This window comes from Engystomops pustulosus, chromosome 2, assembly GCF_040894005.1.
Source record: "Engystomops pustulosus chromosome 2, aEngPut4.maternal, whole genome shotgun sequence".
Lineage (NCBI taxonomy): Eukaryota > Metazoa > Chordata > Amphibia > Anura > Leptodactylidae > Engystomops > Engystomops pustulosus.
The window spans coordinates 171058390-171078114 of NC_092412.1; the positions used below are offsets into that span (position 1 = coordinate 171058390).

General features: G+C 43.0%; 1 protein-coding gene across 9 annotated transcripts in view; it reads right to left on the minus strand.

Moving 5' to 3' along the window:
- Positions 1 to 19725, minus strand: part of DCAF6 (DDB1 and CUL4 associated factor 6) — a 737604-nt gene that overhangs the window by 325205 nt on the left and 392674 nt on the right. For all 9 annotated transcript variants that reach the window (XM_072137281.1, XM_072137275.1, XM_072137278.1 and 6 more), the window contains one exon: positions 6812 to 6903. In XM_072137281.1, coding sequence (XP_071993382.1) covers positions 6812 to 6903 — 92 coding nt within the window. The remainder of the gene's footprint in view (positions 1 to 6811; positions 6904 to 19725) is intronic.

The window sequence follows — 19725 nt, forward strand, 5'->3', positions numbered from 1 at the left end:
CCACATCGTTCCAGGATCCTGGTCCTTGGCAAACGTGGTCTCCCAGGAGTGGCAGCTGCTGGTAGCTATTTCATTACATGCCTATACCATCTTCATCAAGGTGAGAGTCTTCACTTACTCTTCTACATTAATTGACCATTACGATATCACACGATAGCTGCGCCTCTCTTCCTTTGTCTCTACCTCCTGTCATTCTTTCTGGGACCTGGAGCCTTGCCCCCAGAGTCCCTCGATCCCAGGCTTCCACTGCCACATCATATGTAGCTGGGCCTCTGACGGGGACAATAATGGTATCCCCTCTAGGATTTCTTCCCATTGGGAGTCTGAGATTTCCCCTACTTCTGCTTCCCAATTTTCCTTTATAGTTAGGGGATATTCTTTCAGGTATTCTTCCAGGAGACTAGAGTAAATATTGGATATAATCCCCCTATTTGGGCCCCCTCACACTGTTAATTTTAAGATGGAGTGACTTGAGGTTTGGATTACTCCATCATCTTTTCATATGCATGCCTTAATTGGAGAAATTTTTAAAACTGCGTATGCGGTAGGTTAAAGATTTCCTGCAGCTGTTCAAAGGATTTAAAAACATCCCCATCTAGTAATAGATGAAGGAACCATATTGAAAGTATTCACTATTGAAACACTGGTTCCCACTGGTTCACATGGCTGACACCAGGAGCTCTACTGACTTCCTCAGCCATCTCCGCCTGCCTGGCCACCATTCTTAACTTTTCATCGCCCTCCACAGGGATAAGGACGTTTTTTGAGGAACCCAGCAGTCCCCTGATAAGCCCAATAGGGCGAAACAAGCCTTGTCGAGAATTAGGGTTCTTTCCTTAACTGTGACATAACTTTATTACACAGTAACTATATCCTACCTGTGACTCTTTTTGACGCAAGTAATACTCACCACCTGACTTGCAGGGTCAGGTTCCGGTCGGAACAGTGGTTAAATAGGACCACTGATCAGAAGCTAGGCTATCAGGATGTGATAGATCTATGTCCTAAATCAGGGCTATCCTGGGGATTTCTTACTACCAACGAGTCAGCAAGACCCAAGCCCATACAGACATCCATCACTCCTCCCTGGATTTTTCATTCTATGTACTCCACACGTATTTCCTATCCACCTTTCCTATATTGACTCCACAGACAGTCACTCACACTGGGGTGAACCATTCTTGATATCTCCCCAAGGAACGACATAGATGACCCATCTGGGATTCTTGAGACGTATAAATAAACCCACGAGGTGAGACCTCTATATAGATACTCAATACACACAAGAAGACACCCTGGGTTAAATCTCTATACGCTCATCTATCTCTTTTTATTTATAGACCACTAATCAGTGCCGAGGAATTGAATACGTCTAACAAATACCCCACTCATATACTCCTTTGTAAATATTTGTAAATAAAACAGCACCCCTTCAACTATAAATCACGAGTTGTATTCTTTTTTGATACTTATAGGTGATTTTTTAGGGTTACCCCTATTTACACACTTGAAGGAACCCGACCCTTTTATTGTATTTTGTTGCATGTTGTATATAGAAGAGGTAAATCACTGGCTGATCGTTTGATTAGAGCAGATGTGAGTAAGAAGGCTAGGAAAATAAGTAAACAGTCTTTTTTGAAAGCACTACATAATGGCACTTTTTCCTGTTTGTCCTGTCAAAATTGCAATTCGATCATTAAAGGTGAGAAATTTTCACACTCTACGAAAGGTACAGATATTTTTATCAAAGGATGGCATTGCTGCAATAGCAGGTACGTTTATATTTATATGCTCAAATGCCCTTGTGGTAAAACATATATAGGGCGGACATCGAGAGCAATAAAAATTCGACTTTACAAGCATAGGTCTGCTATTAGACTGTTTAGCAAACTAGACACCAGTTCACACAAGAAAGAAGAAAACGCGAAAGCGACTTGGAGAAACTACTGTGGCAAGACATTTTTCAGAATGTAGGCATCATGTATCTGACTTGAGATGGATGGTTATAGAAGTGGTGGAAGGTGCTGACAGTGAGGAAATAACATTACGTTTATTACAAAGAGAGGTTTACTGGAAAGATAGACTGGAGTCCGTGAGTACGAAAGGCTTAAATGAAGATTGTAATTTTAATGTATTTATGCGGTAAACATCTATAGAAGTTCAAAATACAACATATCTGAAAATATTACTGATATAGATATATCTATTAGAAATTTTCCCCTTTATACTTGAATAAATTGTTTCCCTCAATGACGGTTTATAAGTTGGTTTTAGAATAAATAGGTATAACTTATGTTTAGATGCCATTTAAGTAATAATGCTATCCTTGTACTTGTAATACTTACTATAGACTTCCTGGAGGAGGGATATAATTAGTCCATGTAGGTGTGTGCCGGGCATGTCTGAGGAAGGGGGTGTTCCGCCCAAAACGTCACATCATGGGGCTCATACTACCAGCGGTCTTGCGAGTATGGGTCTCTGCCCGAGGTCTGAACTTCAAGTGAGTGTCTACACTATGTTTACGTAATTACGCGTTTTTTGTGAATGAAAACAATTTCGTATAGTAACACTTTCTAACACCATGTAACAAGCCATCATTGCTATTGTGCATAAAGTCATGAAGATTACTGCAATGGAATTGTACATAATGTATAGCTGTGGATATGGAAGTAAAGAAAATATTTGTTTAAAAAAATAAAACTTTGTATATGGTCTATTATTGGACACAGTTTATAGATGCGTTTTGTGTGAGGCTTTGGAGATCCTCTAGTCCTGGACCAAGTAACTGTTTATTTCCCTCTAAGTACCTTTGTCTATCGTTTTTCTGGATTATAAACTGAAACCTAACTTTCTTTAATGTATATCCAAACTGAAAACTACTTTCTTATCTTTCTATTGCTTTAAGTTTTGTTTTGTGAATGACTTGTTAAATCTTTAATATGAAAAAAAAGCTGGATTTCTCCTCTGCGTACAATCTGCAGTCCAATGGACAAGTAGAGATAGTTAACCAGACCCTGAGCTGTTATCCCCGTCATTTTGTCTCTGCCTGTCACTCTGTTGTCGTGGGCAGAGTTTTTCTACAATTCCTTGGATCCTGAATCTGCTGGCTCTGCTCCCTTCTTCATTGTCTATGGACAGCACCCATGCCATCCTCTTTCTGTGCCTTTGTTCCTGCCGTGGAAGAGTAGTTCCAATATCTTATGTCTATCTGGGAGCAGATGCGACAGGCGTCTGCTCAAACCAAGACCCAGGGCGACAAAAAATGCAGGCCCCTTCCAATCTTCTCGTCAGGTGATAAGTGTGGCTGTCCTCCAGGTATGTCTGGCTGAAGCTACAAACTTGGTCCATGTTTCCTGGGTCCATTTGAGGTGCTGATGCGCATCAACCCCGTAGCCTATAAGCTCTGTCTTCCTCCCACCATGCGCATCCCGAACTCCTTCCACGTCTCCCTTCTGAAACCTGTCATCCTGAACCGCTTCTCCCGGTAGCCACTCAGTCTCGGTCTTGGGAGACTGAGGACAACATCCTGGACCATAATCTTTTTCAGAGGTTCCTTCAGGCAAATAAGAGGAGGAGGCCGAAGGGGGGGGGGGGTGTTTCTGTCACGGGTGCTATGGCGACTTATGTTTCGGATCACAGGCGCACGAGCGTGCCTTTGCGTGCCTCAGCAGCCCTCTCCTCTTTCCAGCATCATCTCCTGTGGTCTGGCATGTTACACTGCCTCCTAGTGTGCTCCTTAGGGAGAATGGTCAGAGCTCCCCCTCGCCTACAGCAATAGACCCTCCAACCTCCTCCTGGTCCAGCTGCAGTAGTGGCAACACTACTGCCACTACTTTTTGCCTTTGTCTCTACCGGCCATTCTTACAGCTGTTGGTAACTAACAAGACTCCACTTGATCCCAAGAACCCAAAGCAAACACTGCTGTTGGTAGTATTGAGAGTTGGGAGTATTGATCACACACACTATTATCTCAATCCCACCGCTGCCACCAATGTGAAGGAAAACGTGATGTTTTGGACCCCTAAAGGGTATGCAAAGTCAATTATCCTTTTATAGACACTCCCAGAAAGCATGGGTTCTGAGAGAAGCAGGAAGTGATTTAGAGTTGTCCATACAAGCCTTATTATCAAACCATTAAGCTGCCACCAGTTCTCCTGTAATGTAAGCGTGGTCCTTAACGGGATTGAGTAGGGTGAGAAACCAACCCAATAGCATGTATTTAACTGAGACACCGACATGGGGATTTGTGGATGGAGTTAAAAGAGCGACACAGGTTAAACTTAATATTTAATTGCCTTAAGGGCACACATTTAAGGACGAGACAGTACATACAACATATATATATATATATATATATATTTTTTTTTTTTTATATATATATATACAGTTGGCAAAATACAAAATACAAGGGTAGGACTACAAGCATCAGAAATTCAGCATGTTAGTTACCTTGTGTGGAAACTGATAAGCTGAGTGGCATAGTATGTTACTTTATATGGTTCCCCCACCTGACCAAGCCATCACGACACATACTCCATCAGTAAACGATGATCGCATGGCAAGAATTTTTCTATCTCCTTGCACATGCGCGAAGGCTTCATAATACGCAATGTACTAAGTCCCTGCGCACGCGTGAACTTTTGGAACCACTGCGGCAACTTTTGGCGCATTTGCGCAACATCTGATGTGCCGTGCGCCACAATGTTAGGTCTGTCGCGCCATACACTAAGTTCCCGCGCATGCGCGAGTTTCCTGAAGGGTTGCGACAGAATTGTGGCGCATGTGCGCAAGACCCAGTGACATCATCAATTTCGGACGTCACCTACTGATGGCCTCATAATTGGCGGTATCCAATAGAATCCGCCGCAAAATGGACCAATTAGCCTACACCATTCACCAATGACTGGAACCAATGACGCTATAGCTCCACAGAGGGGTTGGTAATCCCAATGAAGGCTAAGAGACGATTGGCCAATCATGGTGTCAGTCAAACGGTGCTAAGTAACATCAACAACAAGTTGCTGGTATTGGTGTCCACACTTGATAGGAACCGCCCTAAAACTTATAAATACCTACCCTAGCTCCTCCCACAACTCACTAGCCCCGATCCCCTGATGACGCTGGTTCTCCAGCGAAACATGTCGGGGGGGCTATTGTCTGGCTTTTAATTTGCTAAGTCTGAGGCTGCCTAATCAAAGGGTCGCTGCAGGGACCCAGAGATAGATATTTATAGGCTGAGTTCACACCCAGCATTACTGATTAGAGTAGTACAGTTCACAGCCTCACACTTGCGGCTTTTAACAAAGTGTGTCACAAATCTATGATTTAATCTTTTATAAGAAAAATAAAAGTTATGTTTTAGGCCTGACGAATAAGGCTCCATTCTGTCTTAGGACAGTTTTGTTAAGAAACTGATAAGCCACACTTAAAGATCCTTCCTGTACTTTGTGACTCTGAATTGTTTCCTCGGGCATAGATCATGGGCATCAGTGGTGTTCTGATTAAATAAGGTGCAGACACACCAATTGGGGTACTATGATCCTCTGCCTACCCGATTTGCCCTTCGGCTGAGATAAACCAAAACTCTATAACCGTCCCTAACCAAAATATTGGTCTGAGATTTTATTATCCTTTGTCTTCTTGTTTAAAAATTGGAGGGAAGTCTCCTCAAGCCTTTCCAAGTCGCTTTGGCTGCAAAAGGTGTTAGTTAATAGCTACCCACTACAGAACCAGACTCCCTGTGCAGCCTTTGAAGTAGGAAGTTTCCAAGGTCTCATTAGCTATACAAGGCTAGAGGGAAGTAAGGGATATTAATGGCTTGATGAACCTGGCATGTGAATCTCCCTTGTACATGTTTGTTCATCACAACATCTGGCATGTGAACCCCCCTTATTCATCACAGACCCACTCCAGGTATAGGCGTGGGCCTGACTCATGGAAGTTCCGAAAGCCCAGGCACTATATACAGCTCCCCCAGAAATCACTATATACAGCTCCCCCAGCAACCACTGTATACAGCTCCCCCAGCAACCACTGTATACAGCTCCCCCAGCAACCACTGTATACAGCTCCCCCAGCAATCACTGTATACAGCTCCCCAGCAATCACTGTATACAGACCCCAGTAATAAATATATACAGCCCCCTATAATAACTATATACAGTCCCCCTATAATAGCCATATACAGTCCCCTGTAAAAACTATATACAGTCCCCTATAATAAACTATATACAGTTACCCTATAATAACTAAATACAGCCCCCTATAATAACTATAGACAGTCCCCCTATAATAAACTATATACAGTCCCCCTATAACATCTAAATACACTCCTCCTATAACTATATACACTCCTCCTATAATAACTATATACAGTTCCCCTATAATAACTATATACAGTCCCCCTATAATAACTATATACAGTCCCCCTATAATAACTAAATACAGCCCCCTATAATAAATATATACAATCCCCCTATCATAACTATATACAGTCCTAGGTAAAATAATAAAATTGTTCTCACCTTCCATTGTGCCCCCGATGCGCGCCGTCCTCATCTTCCCTCGCGTCCCGGGAGCCCCCTTATGATCCGGCCCTGGCGGAAGTAGTAATTCATCCAATTATATGCTGTCCAAACCCCCTAAGTCCAGGTGGTCGCTGATACCCAGATGATGTCCTGACAGTTCCTATATTTCCATAAGCATATTTTATGGTTGGGCACATTTGTGGCATGTGAATTTGTGACAACGGTTTAAATATTTTAACCTAAAGGTGGCAAAACTCTTATTTTTAAAACACAGAAATATGTACCTTCCATAACATTAGACAGAGCAGGTTCAAGTGTTGAAGAATCATTTGCATGTCCGACTTTAACGGCTACGGAACTTGAGGCAGTGTTGCTCCTAGAAGAAATACAAAAACTTTTAACCTAACATGATGGGAATAACTGCATATAGCTATAAATATTATATGAAAATATTACATCCATATATTTTGTAAAGTAAATGTAGTTGATTTGTTAAGTAATAACCCTTTAAAAGTAACCATGAACATGTAGCACAAAATTATGTCAAAATAGAAGAAACCAGGGTCAATTGACTTCATTTTGTAGAAAAGGATTCTGTATAGCTTGTCAGTCATTCATCATTGTCATGTAAGTTATCTCATGGTTATTGGAGAAGTTCTATCGGTGATTTTCTGCTCTCCATGCATACATAGCTGCCAATCACAGACTGTTACCATGTTTTTAGAAACCACATATAAATGAATGAATGTTTTACTATATCTTTTATCTCCTGCTCTAAGCTCTGTAAGCCAACACAAGTATGCTTTAGAACAGTATTCTATCAAAGGGAATAAATGAATATTTCAATCCCCTAGTTATGTTTACACAATAAACATCATTTTAATCTGTTACTTTACAATTTTACCCAGTAGTAATGCTGTTTTAGCTGCTATCACTCCCTAGACTGGTCAGTGTAAGATTCCATAGTGTGGGCGTGGACTCAATAAGCAGACACTTCATAATTCATTTAGTGCTGTAAGATGCTGTGTGCTGACAATGTGGTTAGATTATAAGGTCCAAGTTGGCACTTGGTTTCTCCTGGGACATCATGGTTTACTTCATCCATAAACGTCATGTTGCACGGCAGACTGTACAGGAGTTGGCAGATGCTTTACTCCACGTCTGGAAGGAGATCCTTCAGGAGACTGTCCGCAACCTCATCTGGAGCATACTGAGGCGTGGTAGGAAGGTCATACAGCCACATGAAGCCCACATACAATACTGAGCATAATTTTTTCTTGTTTTACTGAAAATGGAGGCACATTTACTTACCTGGTCTGAAGTGTTCACTGAAAGTGCATTGCCCTGCATGTGTCTCTTCCCCGCTCACGTCCGACGGAGTTCACCTTCTTCTTCCTGGGCATGTAAGTGCATTGTCTTGCAACACAATTCCAGAGCAGACACCTGTTAAATACCTGTCCAAGCCGTGCAATCCCCGAAAAAGGTGCAAAGTTAGTGAGTAGCGCGACCCTTAGTAAATAAGCCCCATTAGATCAAAGTTGGATCAGCCACTTTAATTTTGTGGGTGACTCCAAATCCAGGCCTCCATTGATAATTTTTAGTGATTTTGTTGTCAGCACATTCTATTTTGTACAGAACAAAGTATACAATGAAAATATTTCAATGATTGAAAGCTAGGGTGTGTCATTTGAGTGCTACCTTTATTTTTTTGAGCAGTGTATAAATGCACTTGAAGGAATTAGCGTCTATCTTGAAGTAAATTCTGTAGCACTTTTTTAAGTAAATGTAATTAATGACTGCTACTGATCTAAGACCCAGATATCTGACAAGGTGCGTTCACATGGGGCGTTCTGAGCAGCCTCGCACATAGTAACATGAAAACACATGTGTAACAACAGATGGCACCCACAGGGTTCTGTGTTTTTAGATGCATTGCAAAGCGAATGGGTTTTTGCATGTTACCGTGCATTTAGCTGGTTTGGATATGTTATTCTTAATTTCTGGAAGAGTATGCAGCTGCACTTACATTGAAAAGCATACCCAAAATGCACTGTGTGACTACATTCTAATAATTAAGCCAAGAGGATTTTATGTGCCCCTTCTACATTTTTCATCAATCCTGCACCTATCAGCTGTGAAAATACTGGGTAATTGAAGCTCTTCTCAAATTCTCCAAGTGACAAGTAGAAGGACTAAAAATCCCCATACAGTTTACATAGCCCATGGCTTCTGGATCAATGGAATTTATAGGTTCTGGTGCCCAGTGGCGAACCTAATTCCAAAGTGAGTTTTTGTGTCCACTCAGAGCAAACTATTAAAGTATACCCACTAAGACAAGTTTCTTAAATATACTTAGTTTAACAAGATAACACATTCTATAATTGAAGGTTTTTAACAAAAAACACAGAATTTCACAGATATAATTCCAACCTGTCTATCAGTCCTGATATACACATTTTCGGTTGCCCCTGGTTTCCGACCCTGTATTTTCTGATTTTAGGGTCGGCAGACATCTTGTCTGATGCTGTAGAGCTGAGCTCCTCCATGCTCCCTGTAGCGGCCCCAAGATTTGCATTCCAGGACAAGCTACCACACTAGCTTCTGAGCTAGCCAGGAATGTAGTAACCTTGGTTGCCACCTTTAAGGGCGCGTTCACACGTTGCGTTTTCATTGTGTTTGAAACGCATTACAACAGCTGATGAGAAGTAATTTGCCTAATTACATTAGCGTTTACGTTTGTTAACACAATGTTAACGCATGTGTTAACAAAATGCATGTGTTAACAAAACACATGCGTCACCTCTCATGTTGTAATGCGTTTCAAACGCAATGAAAACGCAACGTGTGAACGCGCCCTTAAAAAGGACTTTCTGGACAGTGTATAGACAGATTAAAATCCTTCATCCTGGTGGTCATCAGGTATCTTTCACTATTCCTGTCACCACTATCTGTTGGAGCTGCCCACAATTATTCCATCCAAGCCTTTATCTAGTCAATTTATACATTAATCATTGTAAAATCATCTTTTCTTCATTATGTAAATGAAGCTGGGCACATGGAGAGAGAAAGTATTGTCACTCCTGTTACCCCTCCCCTCTCCTCCCCCTGCTCACATCTGTGTGAATTATATAGTAAAGCATTGCTAGTGTCAATGCTTTACCTTCTGACATGATGTCCTTCCATACACATGTGTGAGACACAAACATCAGCTACACATGAATTTGACATGTTCTGCTATAACATGTGTGAGACACTGAAGGAGTTAACTGTGGATGGGTGGTATGTTTCCCTGGGTTTTCATACTATGTAAGGCCTGAGTGCTGAGTTTGTGTTGTCCAGCACCTTGGACACAGGTGGTGGGAGCAGCCTAATCAGGCTGCATAAAGCTGCTGAGCAGCGCTGAGAGCGTTGTCTCTCTGAAAGGAGGCTGGAGAGCACACAGCCCTGACCTCTGTGCCTCGAGCAGCGACTTATTTTATGTTCTAGCGGTGAGTTAGAATAACTCTGTTTAGTTAGCACCCTGACGGGTAGGATTTTGTTTGTTTGATGCGAAAGAGAAGTGAAAGAAAAAAAAGAAGAAGAAAAGCTGTGGTGGAAAGTGAGTATTTGATTTTTTTTTCACATAGTTCGGCCGTGGCCTGGGACCACGGCCCAGTCTTGGGACATGGCCCGGGGTTGGGGGACACTGTTTTAGGGGATAAATATACCGGATGTATGTAGTTGGAGGGGACACAGCATCTTCATGTGTTCAGAGGTGATCATGTTTGTTGGTGGTGGTGATGGTGTAACTGATATAAGCAGGGGTGCAAATTGTAGTGAATTTTGCTTTGAAGGGAAATATTTGATATATGGGTGAAGCACAGAATGGTCAGTTGGATTGTAAGGGATGTCATGTACATGATATAGGCAGAGGAGAGAGCATGTGACTGTAAGTGACTTTGGTAATTTACAGGGCACAGTATGTTCTACAAAAAGCTGAAGACATCTTGGTGAAAAATTCTACAGCAATGAGTAACAGCCAAGAGAAGTCATGCCGTCTGTATAATGAGGGACGTTGAAATGTATCAGTACTTGGCGTACAAGCCCTGAAATAATCACAATTACTTCCCCTTTTATCCCACCTTCATGCCACGTGGGTGTAAAGGGGTGCACAGCTGGTGGCGAAGTGGGCAAGTGCGTTCTTGCCTTGCAACTGCGCACTCGTTACAGCCAGCCATCTTTCATGACATAAAGGTCCTGCCTGGAGGAAAGACTGAACACTTGCATAGCCTCCCCGCTGAATACATCAGAAGGCCTTAACCTTCTGATGTATCTAGTGGCAGACTTAATTATGCGCATGAGAGACAGAGTATGATAAATGTCCACCATTGTGTTTTGCTCAATTACTGTATGGTAGTAATTTGATCTGGGTAAAGTGGTTTTATTTGACAACTATATACGTTTATATGTATAATTGTGTACAAGCAATAGGACACATTTACTAAGCGCTGTACGACAGTTTTCTGTTGGAGTTTGCACGTTCTTTCTAGTGCAAACTGCTTGTGCATGTATTTAAGAAGTGTCTGCTCCACAAATGTGTCGCACGCGACGCTTTTGTGGTGCAGCTGCATTAGTCCGACAGAAGTTTGTCGCACGCCACATGTTAATGGTGCACTCTGTCGGAGCTGTGTGCCAGATTTATGAAGAATGTGTACCAGAATTCCTCAATCTGGCGCACCCTGCACATTACACAGGCAAACTGCATTTAGTGCAATTTGCACTGCTGTTACTTAATGTGCCCAAATATGTCTTGAGGTTGTTGCTGCTGATCTTTTAGGTAAAGTCCAGTCAGGATATTAAGACAGCGACTGCATCTCATACTTAGAATTGTGAAATAACAATTCTGATCACACTGATCCCCTAGCCACACGGGACTCCTATAAATCAAGTGTCCGTGGGCCCTTTATCTCGGAAGTGGCGGGCCAGAGGAGGGTTCACAGGCAACAGGAGGTGGACTTGACTTGGGTTTGTGGAAGGCAGAGAGGAAATATCTGAGAGTCTGCAGCCAGGACAACAAACAACAATGGGCATGTACTCAAAGGGAGCACATGGATCTTGCAATGGAGCAGACTAGAAAATGAATAATTGCCACTGAGGCATCTGTATTCGTGGGGTTTGGCCCTAGATTCACTGCTCTAGTAAAGCAATTGTATCATAAGCCTAGAACCGGGGTCAGAACAAATCTGGATATCTCTGAGTCGTTTCCTATGGGGAAGGGCACAACGCAGGGCTGCCCATCATGCCCACTCCTATTTGCCCTTGCATAAGAACCCCTTGCCCTAGCAATCTGTCAATATGCTAACATTAATGGAATTACTTGTGGCTCTATGGTTGAAAAGGTGTCATTGTATGCAGATAATGCTATTGTATACCAACAAAATGTATAGTCTTCCCTATTATCACTGATTTATAGGTTTGGCTCCTTCTCAGGTCTTCGTGTCAACAGTGAAATCCGTGTTATTTCCCTTGTCTGAAGTGAACATATCGGAACATGTCTGTCCCAGTCCCTCTTCAGGAAGTTTCTTGTTTTAAGTATCTAGGAGTCTCTAGAGATGTCCGTGCCTACCCTGAGCTCAACCTTGAGCAGCTCATGGTGGACGAATCCAGCGTACGCAGTTGCTCTGCCCTGCCCCTCTCTTTATATGTATATAGGAAAGGCGAACAGGGAGAGACCAAAAAGCGCTCATAGAGTAGTAGTTTGTACAACAATGGACAAATTCAGATGGGGGAGGAAAGAATGAGGCTCACCAAATAGAGTTGTGCAAGTCCCAGGCACAACACTGGTAACACCGAGACACCAATAAACAGTTTAGTTGTGAAGTACTCTCCGAATCACTTTTGACTACCAGTGTGCGCCATAGTGACAATCACCCCATAATCCCTCTCTTTATATGGACGTATTAATATCTTTAAAATCTCCCCTTGTTCTTGTATCTTTTCTGCTTCCTAAGAGTCTGTTGAAGCGCATTGACAGCATTCTCCACGCATTTTACTGGCAGGATGGATCCCTCGATTCAGCTTAGAGCTGATGTAGGCACCAAGGGAGAGGAAGGTATGGCAGATCCAGATATGTATTTATTCTACTTCGCCTCTTATTTGGTATATGCCCAGTGGAGGAAAGACATTGACAGATCAAACGCAGCCACTGCACTGGATGGGGTTCTCCTGGGCTCCTACGGAGCCCTTACTAGCATACTGTATAGATAAAAGTCTCCTACATCTGTCCTTATTCCGCTGAGAGCGGTTGCCATAAACTGGCACCACGCTCAGGAGTTTGTACAAACTCCTGCGCCTGCATCCCCAAGAGTACCCTTATGGCTGAACCCATGGTTCATATCCCTCACTGGGTGGACTATGTGGGGTGGTGCAAGGATTACATTCCTTCGTGAGCTCTTGTCCACAACTTCCGAGTTTCTCTCTTTCACTGAACTAAGTGAGCGCTTTAGCCTACTGGGAATTCACTTCCCTTGAGAAGCTATTAGGTGCTCCGGAGCTTTCTAGATCACTCACCCAATCCCATGCTCTTCTACAGTCCACACGTAGTAGGCCTTTTAACAGGGCTTTCTTGTGTTGGAGGGAAGATCTTTCATCTTCTCTCGGATAAGGAATGGAAAGAAGTTGAATCATCCTTTTTTGATACTGAGGTGAGCGCTAGGGACTTCCTGATCCAGACAAAGTTCCTCCATGGTATCTACTATACCCCTGAAAAACTCCACCGCATAGGAGTTATGGATAACGACACTTGCTTCCGCTGTCAATCCTTTATTCGTTGTGTATGGTGTATGGTACAGGGTTCAGCTGTTCTGAGCCACAGTTTGAGCTCATTTTGATATGCCCAGGCTTCTGTCCCCAAAAGTATGCCTCCTGGGTATAATCAATGATCTAATTCAGGGTCATTATGACAAAACACAGTTTTGTCACAGTTTTGCTCGTAAAAAAAATGGTTAAAAATTTATAAATGAACACTTTTTAAAAAAAGAGTGACTAATTTGAACATGTGAATTACATAAAATTATATATACTGTATATATACTGTGTGTATATATATATATATATATATATATATATATATATATATATATATATATATAGGGAGCACAACCACTATGTGCAGAATTGTCACGAGTGCTCCCGCGGCCCATATCTCGGGTTGCAGGTAAACCCATGCTCACTCTCATCAGTGCTGAAACCAGCCCTGCAGCGTCTACTCACCCGTCCTCACTCCTGCTTCCAGTCTGGTCATACCCAGAATCCTTTATGATCAAGCCTCTCCCTGCACACCCTGCCGGATCTTCGTGCCTAGTGCTATTGAAAAAGCTTGTTACCTGGTGTCCTTCATTCTTAGTGTGATTTCCAGTTGTGAACCGGTTCTGTATTTGAGTTTAATCCTGTTCCCCGTGCCCTGGCCTGTTGCTACGTCCCAGACTCTGATCCCGAGCTGCCCATCCTGCCCTCCATTCTGTCCCCGACTACGATTCTACCTACCGCCTTGTGAACCTCGGCTTGCCTGCCTCCGTGTACAAAGTCACACCTGTGGAACAACCTGGTGGTACCATGCCGCAACAAGTCCAACCCGCTGTGCGGTGGGCTCTGGTGAAAACCGGGTGCCACTTAGATTCCAGTCCCAGGTGTTAGCTTATGTCATCATCCGTGGTGGTCCAGTGAGTCAACTAAGACTGGAGACTGACAAGAATACTTAGTGTGCATGAAAGGATTAATAAAAATAGATATCCACTACGGAGTGAAGGCAAAATCTGGATCTTATTAAAAACTTTTTAATATAACAGAGTAACATGTACAAATAATAATTTAAGAAACAATGATATTGGGCACCCCTATCAATCTTAATCATTTTTAGTTATCAAAATATGGGTTTTTGAAACATCTATTTCAGTTTGATATATCTAATAACTGATGGACACAGTAATATTTCAGGATTGAAATGAGGTTTATTGTACTTACAGAAAATGTGCAATATGCATTAAAACAAAATATGACAGGTGTAAAAGTATGGGCACCCTTATCATTTGCTTGATTTGGATACTCCAAACTCCTTTTAACTGACTTACCGTATTTTCCGGACTATAAGGCGCACATAAAAGCCTTGGATTTCCTTGGAAATCCAAAGTGCGCCTTATAGTCCGGTGCGCCCTATAGGAGGGCAGCGGACCTACTTACATAGGTCCCCGCTACTGGAGACAGCAGATCTCCAGCGGGAACTGCAGACCACGCGGCACGAACAACTTCTGCCGCGTCGGTCTGCAGTTCCCGCTGGAGATCTGCTGTCTCCGGTAGCGGGGACCTATGTAAGTATGGTCCGCTACCATCCTCCACCTCCCCCTCACCTTCCCCGCGTTCCGCGTCGCGTCTCGGCGTCGCGTCTTGTCCCCGCTCCGCCCCCGGACCTCCGCCACGCCCCCGACCCTGTGCCTTATAGTCCGATGCGCCTTATATATGGAATTATTACATATATAAGGCGCATCGGACTAATGCGCCTTATATTCCGGTGCGCCTAATGGCCCGGAAAATACGGTACTCTCATGATAGGGATGTAATATTAGCACTGTACAAGGCATTGGTTTGGCCTCACCTGGAAAATGCTGTCCAGTTCTGGGCACCGGTCCATAAAAAGGATGCCCTGGAGCTCGAGAGGGTTCAACGTAGAGACACAAAAATTACAAGGGGTATGGAGGGTCTTAGTTATGAGGAAAGATTAAAACAACTAGATTTATTTAGTCTGGGAAAGAGTATGAGGGGACATGATTAATTTATATAAATATATGAATGATCCATACAAAATATTTGGTGGTAAGTTGTTTCAGATTAAATCAAATCAAAAGACGAGGGAGAACTGTCTCCGTCTGGAGAAATCAAGGTTTAATCACCAGAGGCGACGGGGCTTTTTTACTATGAGAACTGTCAATCTGTATAATAGCCTGTCTCTGCTGTCCCTGGTGACAGCAGAGAGCTTCAAGAAGGGTCTAGATGCCTTTTAACACCTACATAACATTGATGATTATGTTATATAGAATTGCTTCCTTGGTTGAACTTGATGGACAAGTGTCTTTTTTCAACTGTATAAACTATGATACTATGTAGTGAAGATCCACAAGGTATTGTCCCGCCAAGTCCGCCACCGGTGGATGTACGGACCTGAGTCCCGTCGACAGCAGCTCCTGTTCTTCAATATATCTATTACATGCTTTATGTTCTACTGGACAAGGTGAGAGTCAATCATATATATCTCCCTCCCATTAGATCGCACTTGAATATTTTTTGCGCTTTTTATCTCCTCTCTCCTATTGGCCCTGTTGGTGCATGCCCATGGATCCCCACATCATCGCACTCAACGGTAGCCATTTGTTCGTAACTATGATACTGAAGAACTAAATTGGTTTGGTAACCTCATTGAGCTTTGAACTTCATAGCCAGGTGTATCCAATCATGAGAAAAGGTATTTAAGGCAAGTTGTTTTTCTGTTTGAAGAGGAGTGACATCATGGGCTCCTCAAAACAACTCTCAAATGATCTGAAGACAAAGATTGTTCAACATAGTTGTTCAGGGGAAGGATACAAAAAGTTGTCTCAGAGATTTAACCTGTCAGTTTCCACTGTGAGGAACATAAGGAAATGGAAGACCACAGGGACAGTTCTTGTTAAGCCCAGAAGTGGCTGGCCAAGAAAAATATCAGAAAGGCAGAGAAGAGGAATGGTGAGAACAGTCAAGGACAATCCACAGACCACCTCCAAAGACCTGCAGCGTCATCTTGTTGCAGATGGTGTCACTGTGCATGAGTCAACAATACAAGCGCCTTTTGCACAAGGAAAAGCTGTTTGGGAGAGTGATGCGAAAGAAGCCATTTCTGCAAGCATGCCACAAACAGAGTCGTCTGAGGTATGCAAAAGCACATTTGGACAAGCCATTTTCATTTTGGAAGAAGGTCCTGTGGACTGATGAAACAAAGATTGAGTTGTTTGTTCATACAATAAGTCGTTATGCATGGCGGCCAAAAAACACAGCATTCCAAGAAAAACACTTGCTACCCACTGTAAAATTTGGTGGAGGTTCCATTATGCTTTGGCGTTGTGTGGCTAATGCCGGCACCGGAAATCTTGTTTATGGTCGCATGGATTTCTCTCAGTATCAGCAGATTCTTGAGAATAATGTTTAATTATCAGTGACGAAGTTGAAATTACGCAGGGGATGGATATTTCAGCAAGACAATGATCCAAAATACCGCTCCAAATCTACCCCGGCATTCATGCAGAGGAACAATTACAAGGTTCTGGAATGGCCATACAAGTCCCCAGACCTGAATACCATTGAACATCTGTGGAATGATTTGAAGCGGGCTGTCCATGCTCGACAATCATCATAGTATCATAGTATATAAGGCTGGAAGGAGACGCAAGTCCATCAAGTCCAACCTTTAAGAATTAAATAAATGTTTTATCCCCATAACCCATGATATTTTTTCTCTCCAGAAAGTCATCCAGGCCTCTCTTGAACATGTACATAGAGTCCGCCATAACAACTTCCTGCGGCAGAGAGTTCCACAGTCTCACTGCTCTTACAGTAAAGAACCTTTGTCTATGGTGATGGTAAAATCGCCTCTCCTCTAGGCATAGAGGATGCCCCCTTGTCCTGGTCACAGGCCGAGGTATAAAAAGATCTTTGGAGAGATCCTTGTACTGTCCGTTCAGGTATTTGTACATTGTAATGAGGTCTCCCCTCCAACTTAAGTTGGATTAAGTTCCAGTTCAGTTAACTGAACTGGAATTGTTTTGTAAAGAGGAATGGTCAAAAATACCTTCATCCAGGAACTCATTAAAATCTACAGGAAGCTACTAGAGGCTGTTATTTTTGCAAAAGGAGGATCTAATGTTACTTTTCTGTTGAGGTGCCCATACTTTTGCACCTGTAAAAATTATTTTGAATGCATGTTGCACATTTTCTGTTAGTACAATAAACCTCATTTCAATCCTGAAATATTACTGTGTCCATCAGTTATTAGATATATCAAACTGAAATAGCTGTTGCAAAAACCCCATGAGTAAGGGCGTTTTATACGCCTGAAACGCGTAGGTTTTTTCTTCACTACAACTAACCCCAGTGTTAATTGGGAAGTACCGCTACAGACATGCCTATATTTTTTGTACCTTCTTTTGATGGAATTCATGAATAAAGAATAACAGGTTTTTAATCCACATCTGGTGCAGAATGCAAATGTCGGTGGACACCAGTCAGTGAGCTGAAAATTACCCTTTTCAATTTTATTAGCCTTAAGCTTTAAAATCCAAGCTGAACAAAACTTCTAATAAAATTAGTGATTTCTGAGCAATTCCTTGTTCCGGGGTTCAAGTTCCTTCATTGAGTTTTTTTGCTAATGCGCACTGAAGATTGTTGGCGCACCACAAGGACTGCAATAACCTTGTGAGTGCAATAGTGAGATACAATGGGGCTTATTTACTAAGGGTCCCAAGGCCACATTTCTGTTGGGTTTTCCGATGTTTTCGGGGATCGTGCCGCTGGAACAGGGATTTAGAAGGGGATTGTGTCGCACACGATCGGATTTTGGTGCAAAGGCATCGGCTTTCATGCGACAGAAATTGGGGGGTGTCAGACGATCCGGCTGATTTGGACAGAGCGCGGGAATAACAGTAAAATTGTGTTGCAAGCCATGCACTTACATACACCAGGAATAAGGTGAACTCCAGCGGACCTGAGTGGGGTGCCACACATGCAGGATATTGGGTGCACGATCTATGTGAATCGCGGCAGAGTTCCTTCTCGTCGGACACTCCGGATCAGGGAATGCGCAAGGACGGGTAAGTAAATGTGCCCCAATGTTTCACAGGATACGTCTGTGATAAATAAGTGTCCGTTGGGTGATTGATAGGCATAAAGAGAGAGAGTTCTTTTATAGTAGCAGATCGTGACCGGTCAGTCTTGAAGCGTATATGCCTTCAGTACAAGTAGTAATTTTTTAGACACAATCAGACATGTTTTGGAAGTATCTCACTTAATTCCTCAGTGATCGCTCCCGTTTGCAGCGACCCAGCCACTCTTATATCCAAAAACTGGGATCAGAAATCTGAAATGGATAATTTTCTACTAAGACTACGAATGGCAGTGCATACAAAAGGATTTTGTTTAAAATCTAGAAAACCTGGACTTTTTGATAATAAAGATCTCAATACCAATGGCATACAATAATCAATCATAATCATATATGCAATACATGGAAAAACGTGTTTCAGCTATGGATACAAGGTTAAAAGGAGCGGTTTCTCAGGTAAGGTCTCTATTGATGTATATTCCTGTTGCACTGTTCTGCGCAGGGGGTCTACAAGGGTTTCTTCCGGTAGCAACATGTCCCATGTTAAACGTGCACCAAAAGAAAGTTGGTGCACTCTGATATCTCCCAACCGACCTGGATATGGTGGGACAGTCCCAATTTTTTCACGGCTGGGAGATTGTCCCGACTTTCCCTGCTGCGTCCAGTCTCCTGTCCCGACAAGAAGGATGGATCATATGAGGGGGAGGTGCTGGGAAGACAACATGAGAGGAGGGATTCAAGGGCGATAACATGAGAGAGGAGGTGGTGAGGGAGGGGTGCTAAGGGATAACATGAGATAACATAAGGTGAGGGGTGCAGGGGGAATAAAATGAGAGGGGGGATTCTGGAGGATAACATGAGGGGGCGGTGTTGAAAGAAGGGTGGCGGGGGACTAAAAGGAGGGGTTGTGGCGATAACTTAAGGTGTGGGGGTGCTGGGAAGATTACATAAGAGGCAGGAGGAATAACAGATGAGGGTGCTGGGTGTATAACATGAGGTGGGGGTTCCTGGGGGATAACATGAGGTAAGTAGTGCTAGGGAGATAACATGAGACAGGGATGCTGCAGGGATAATATAAGGCGGGGTGGATAACAGATAACATGAGAGGATAACATGGGGTGTGGGGTTGCAGGGAGGATAACATGAGATGAGGGCTACTGGGGAGTCAACATGAGGTGAGGGGAGTGCTGGAGGGATAACATGAGGTGAGGCGGTCCTGGGGGGATAACATGAGGTGGGGGTTGCTGGAGGTTTTTTCTCGAGATCTAAAGAGCAGTACTTAAACTCAGTAGTGAGTAAATGCTATTTTAACAGTACTTT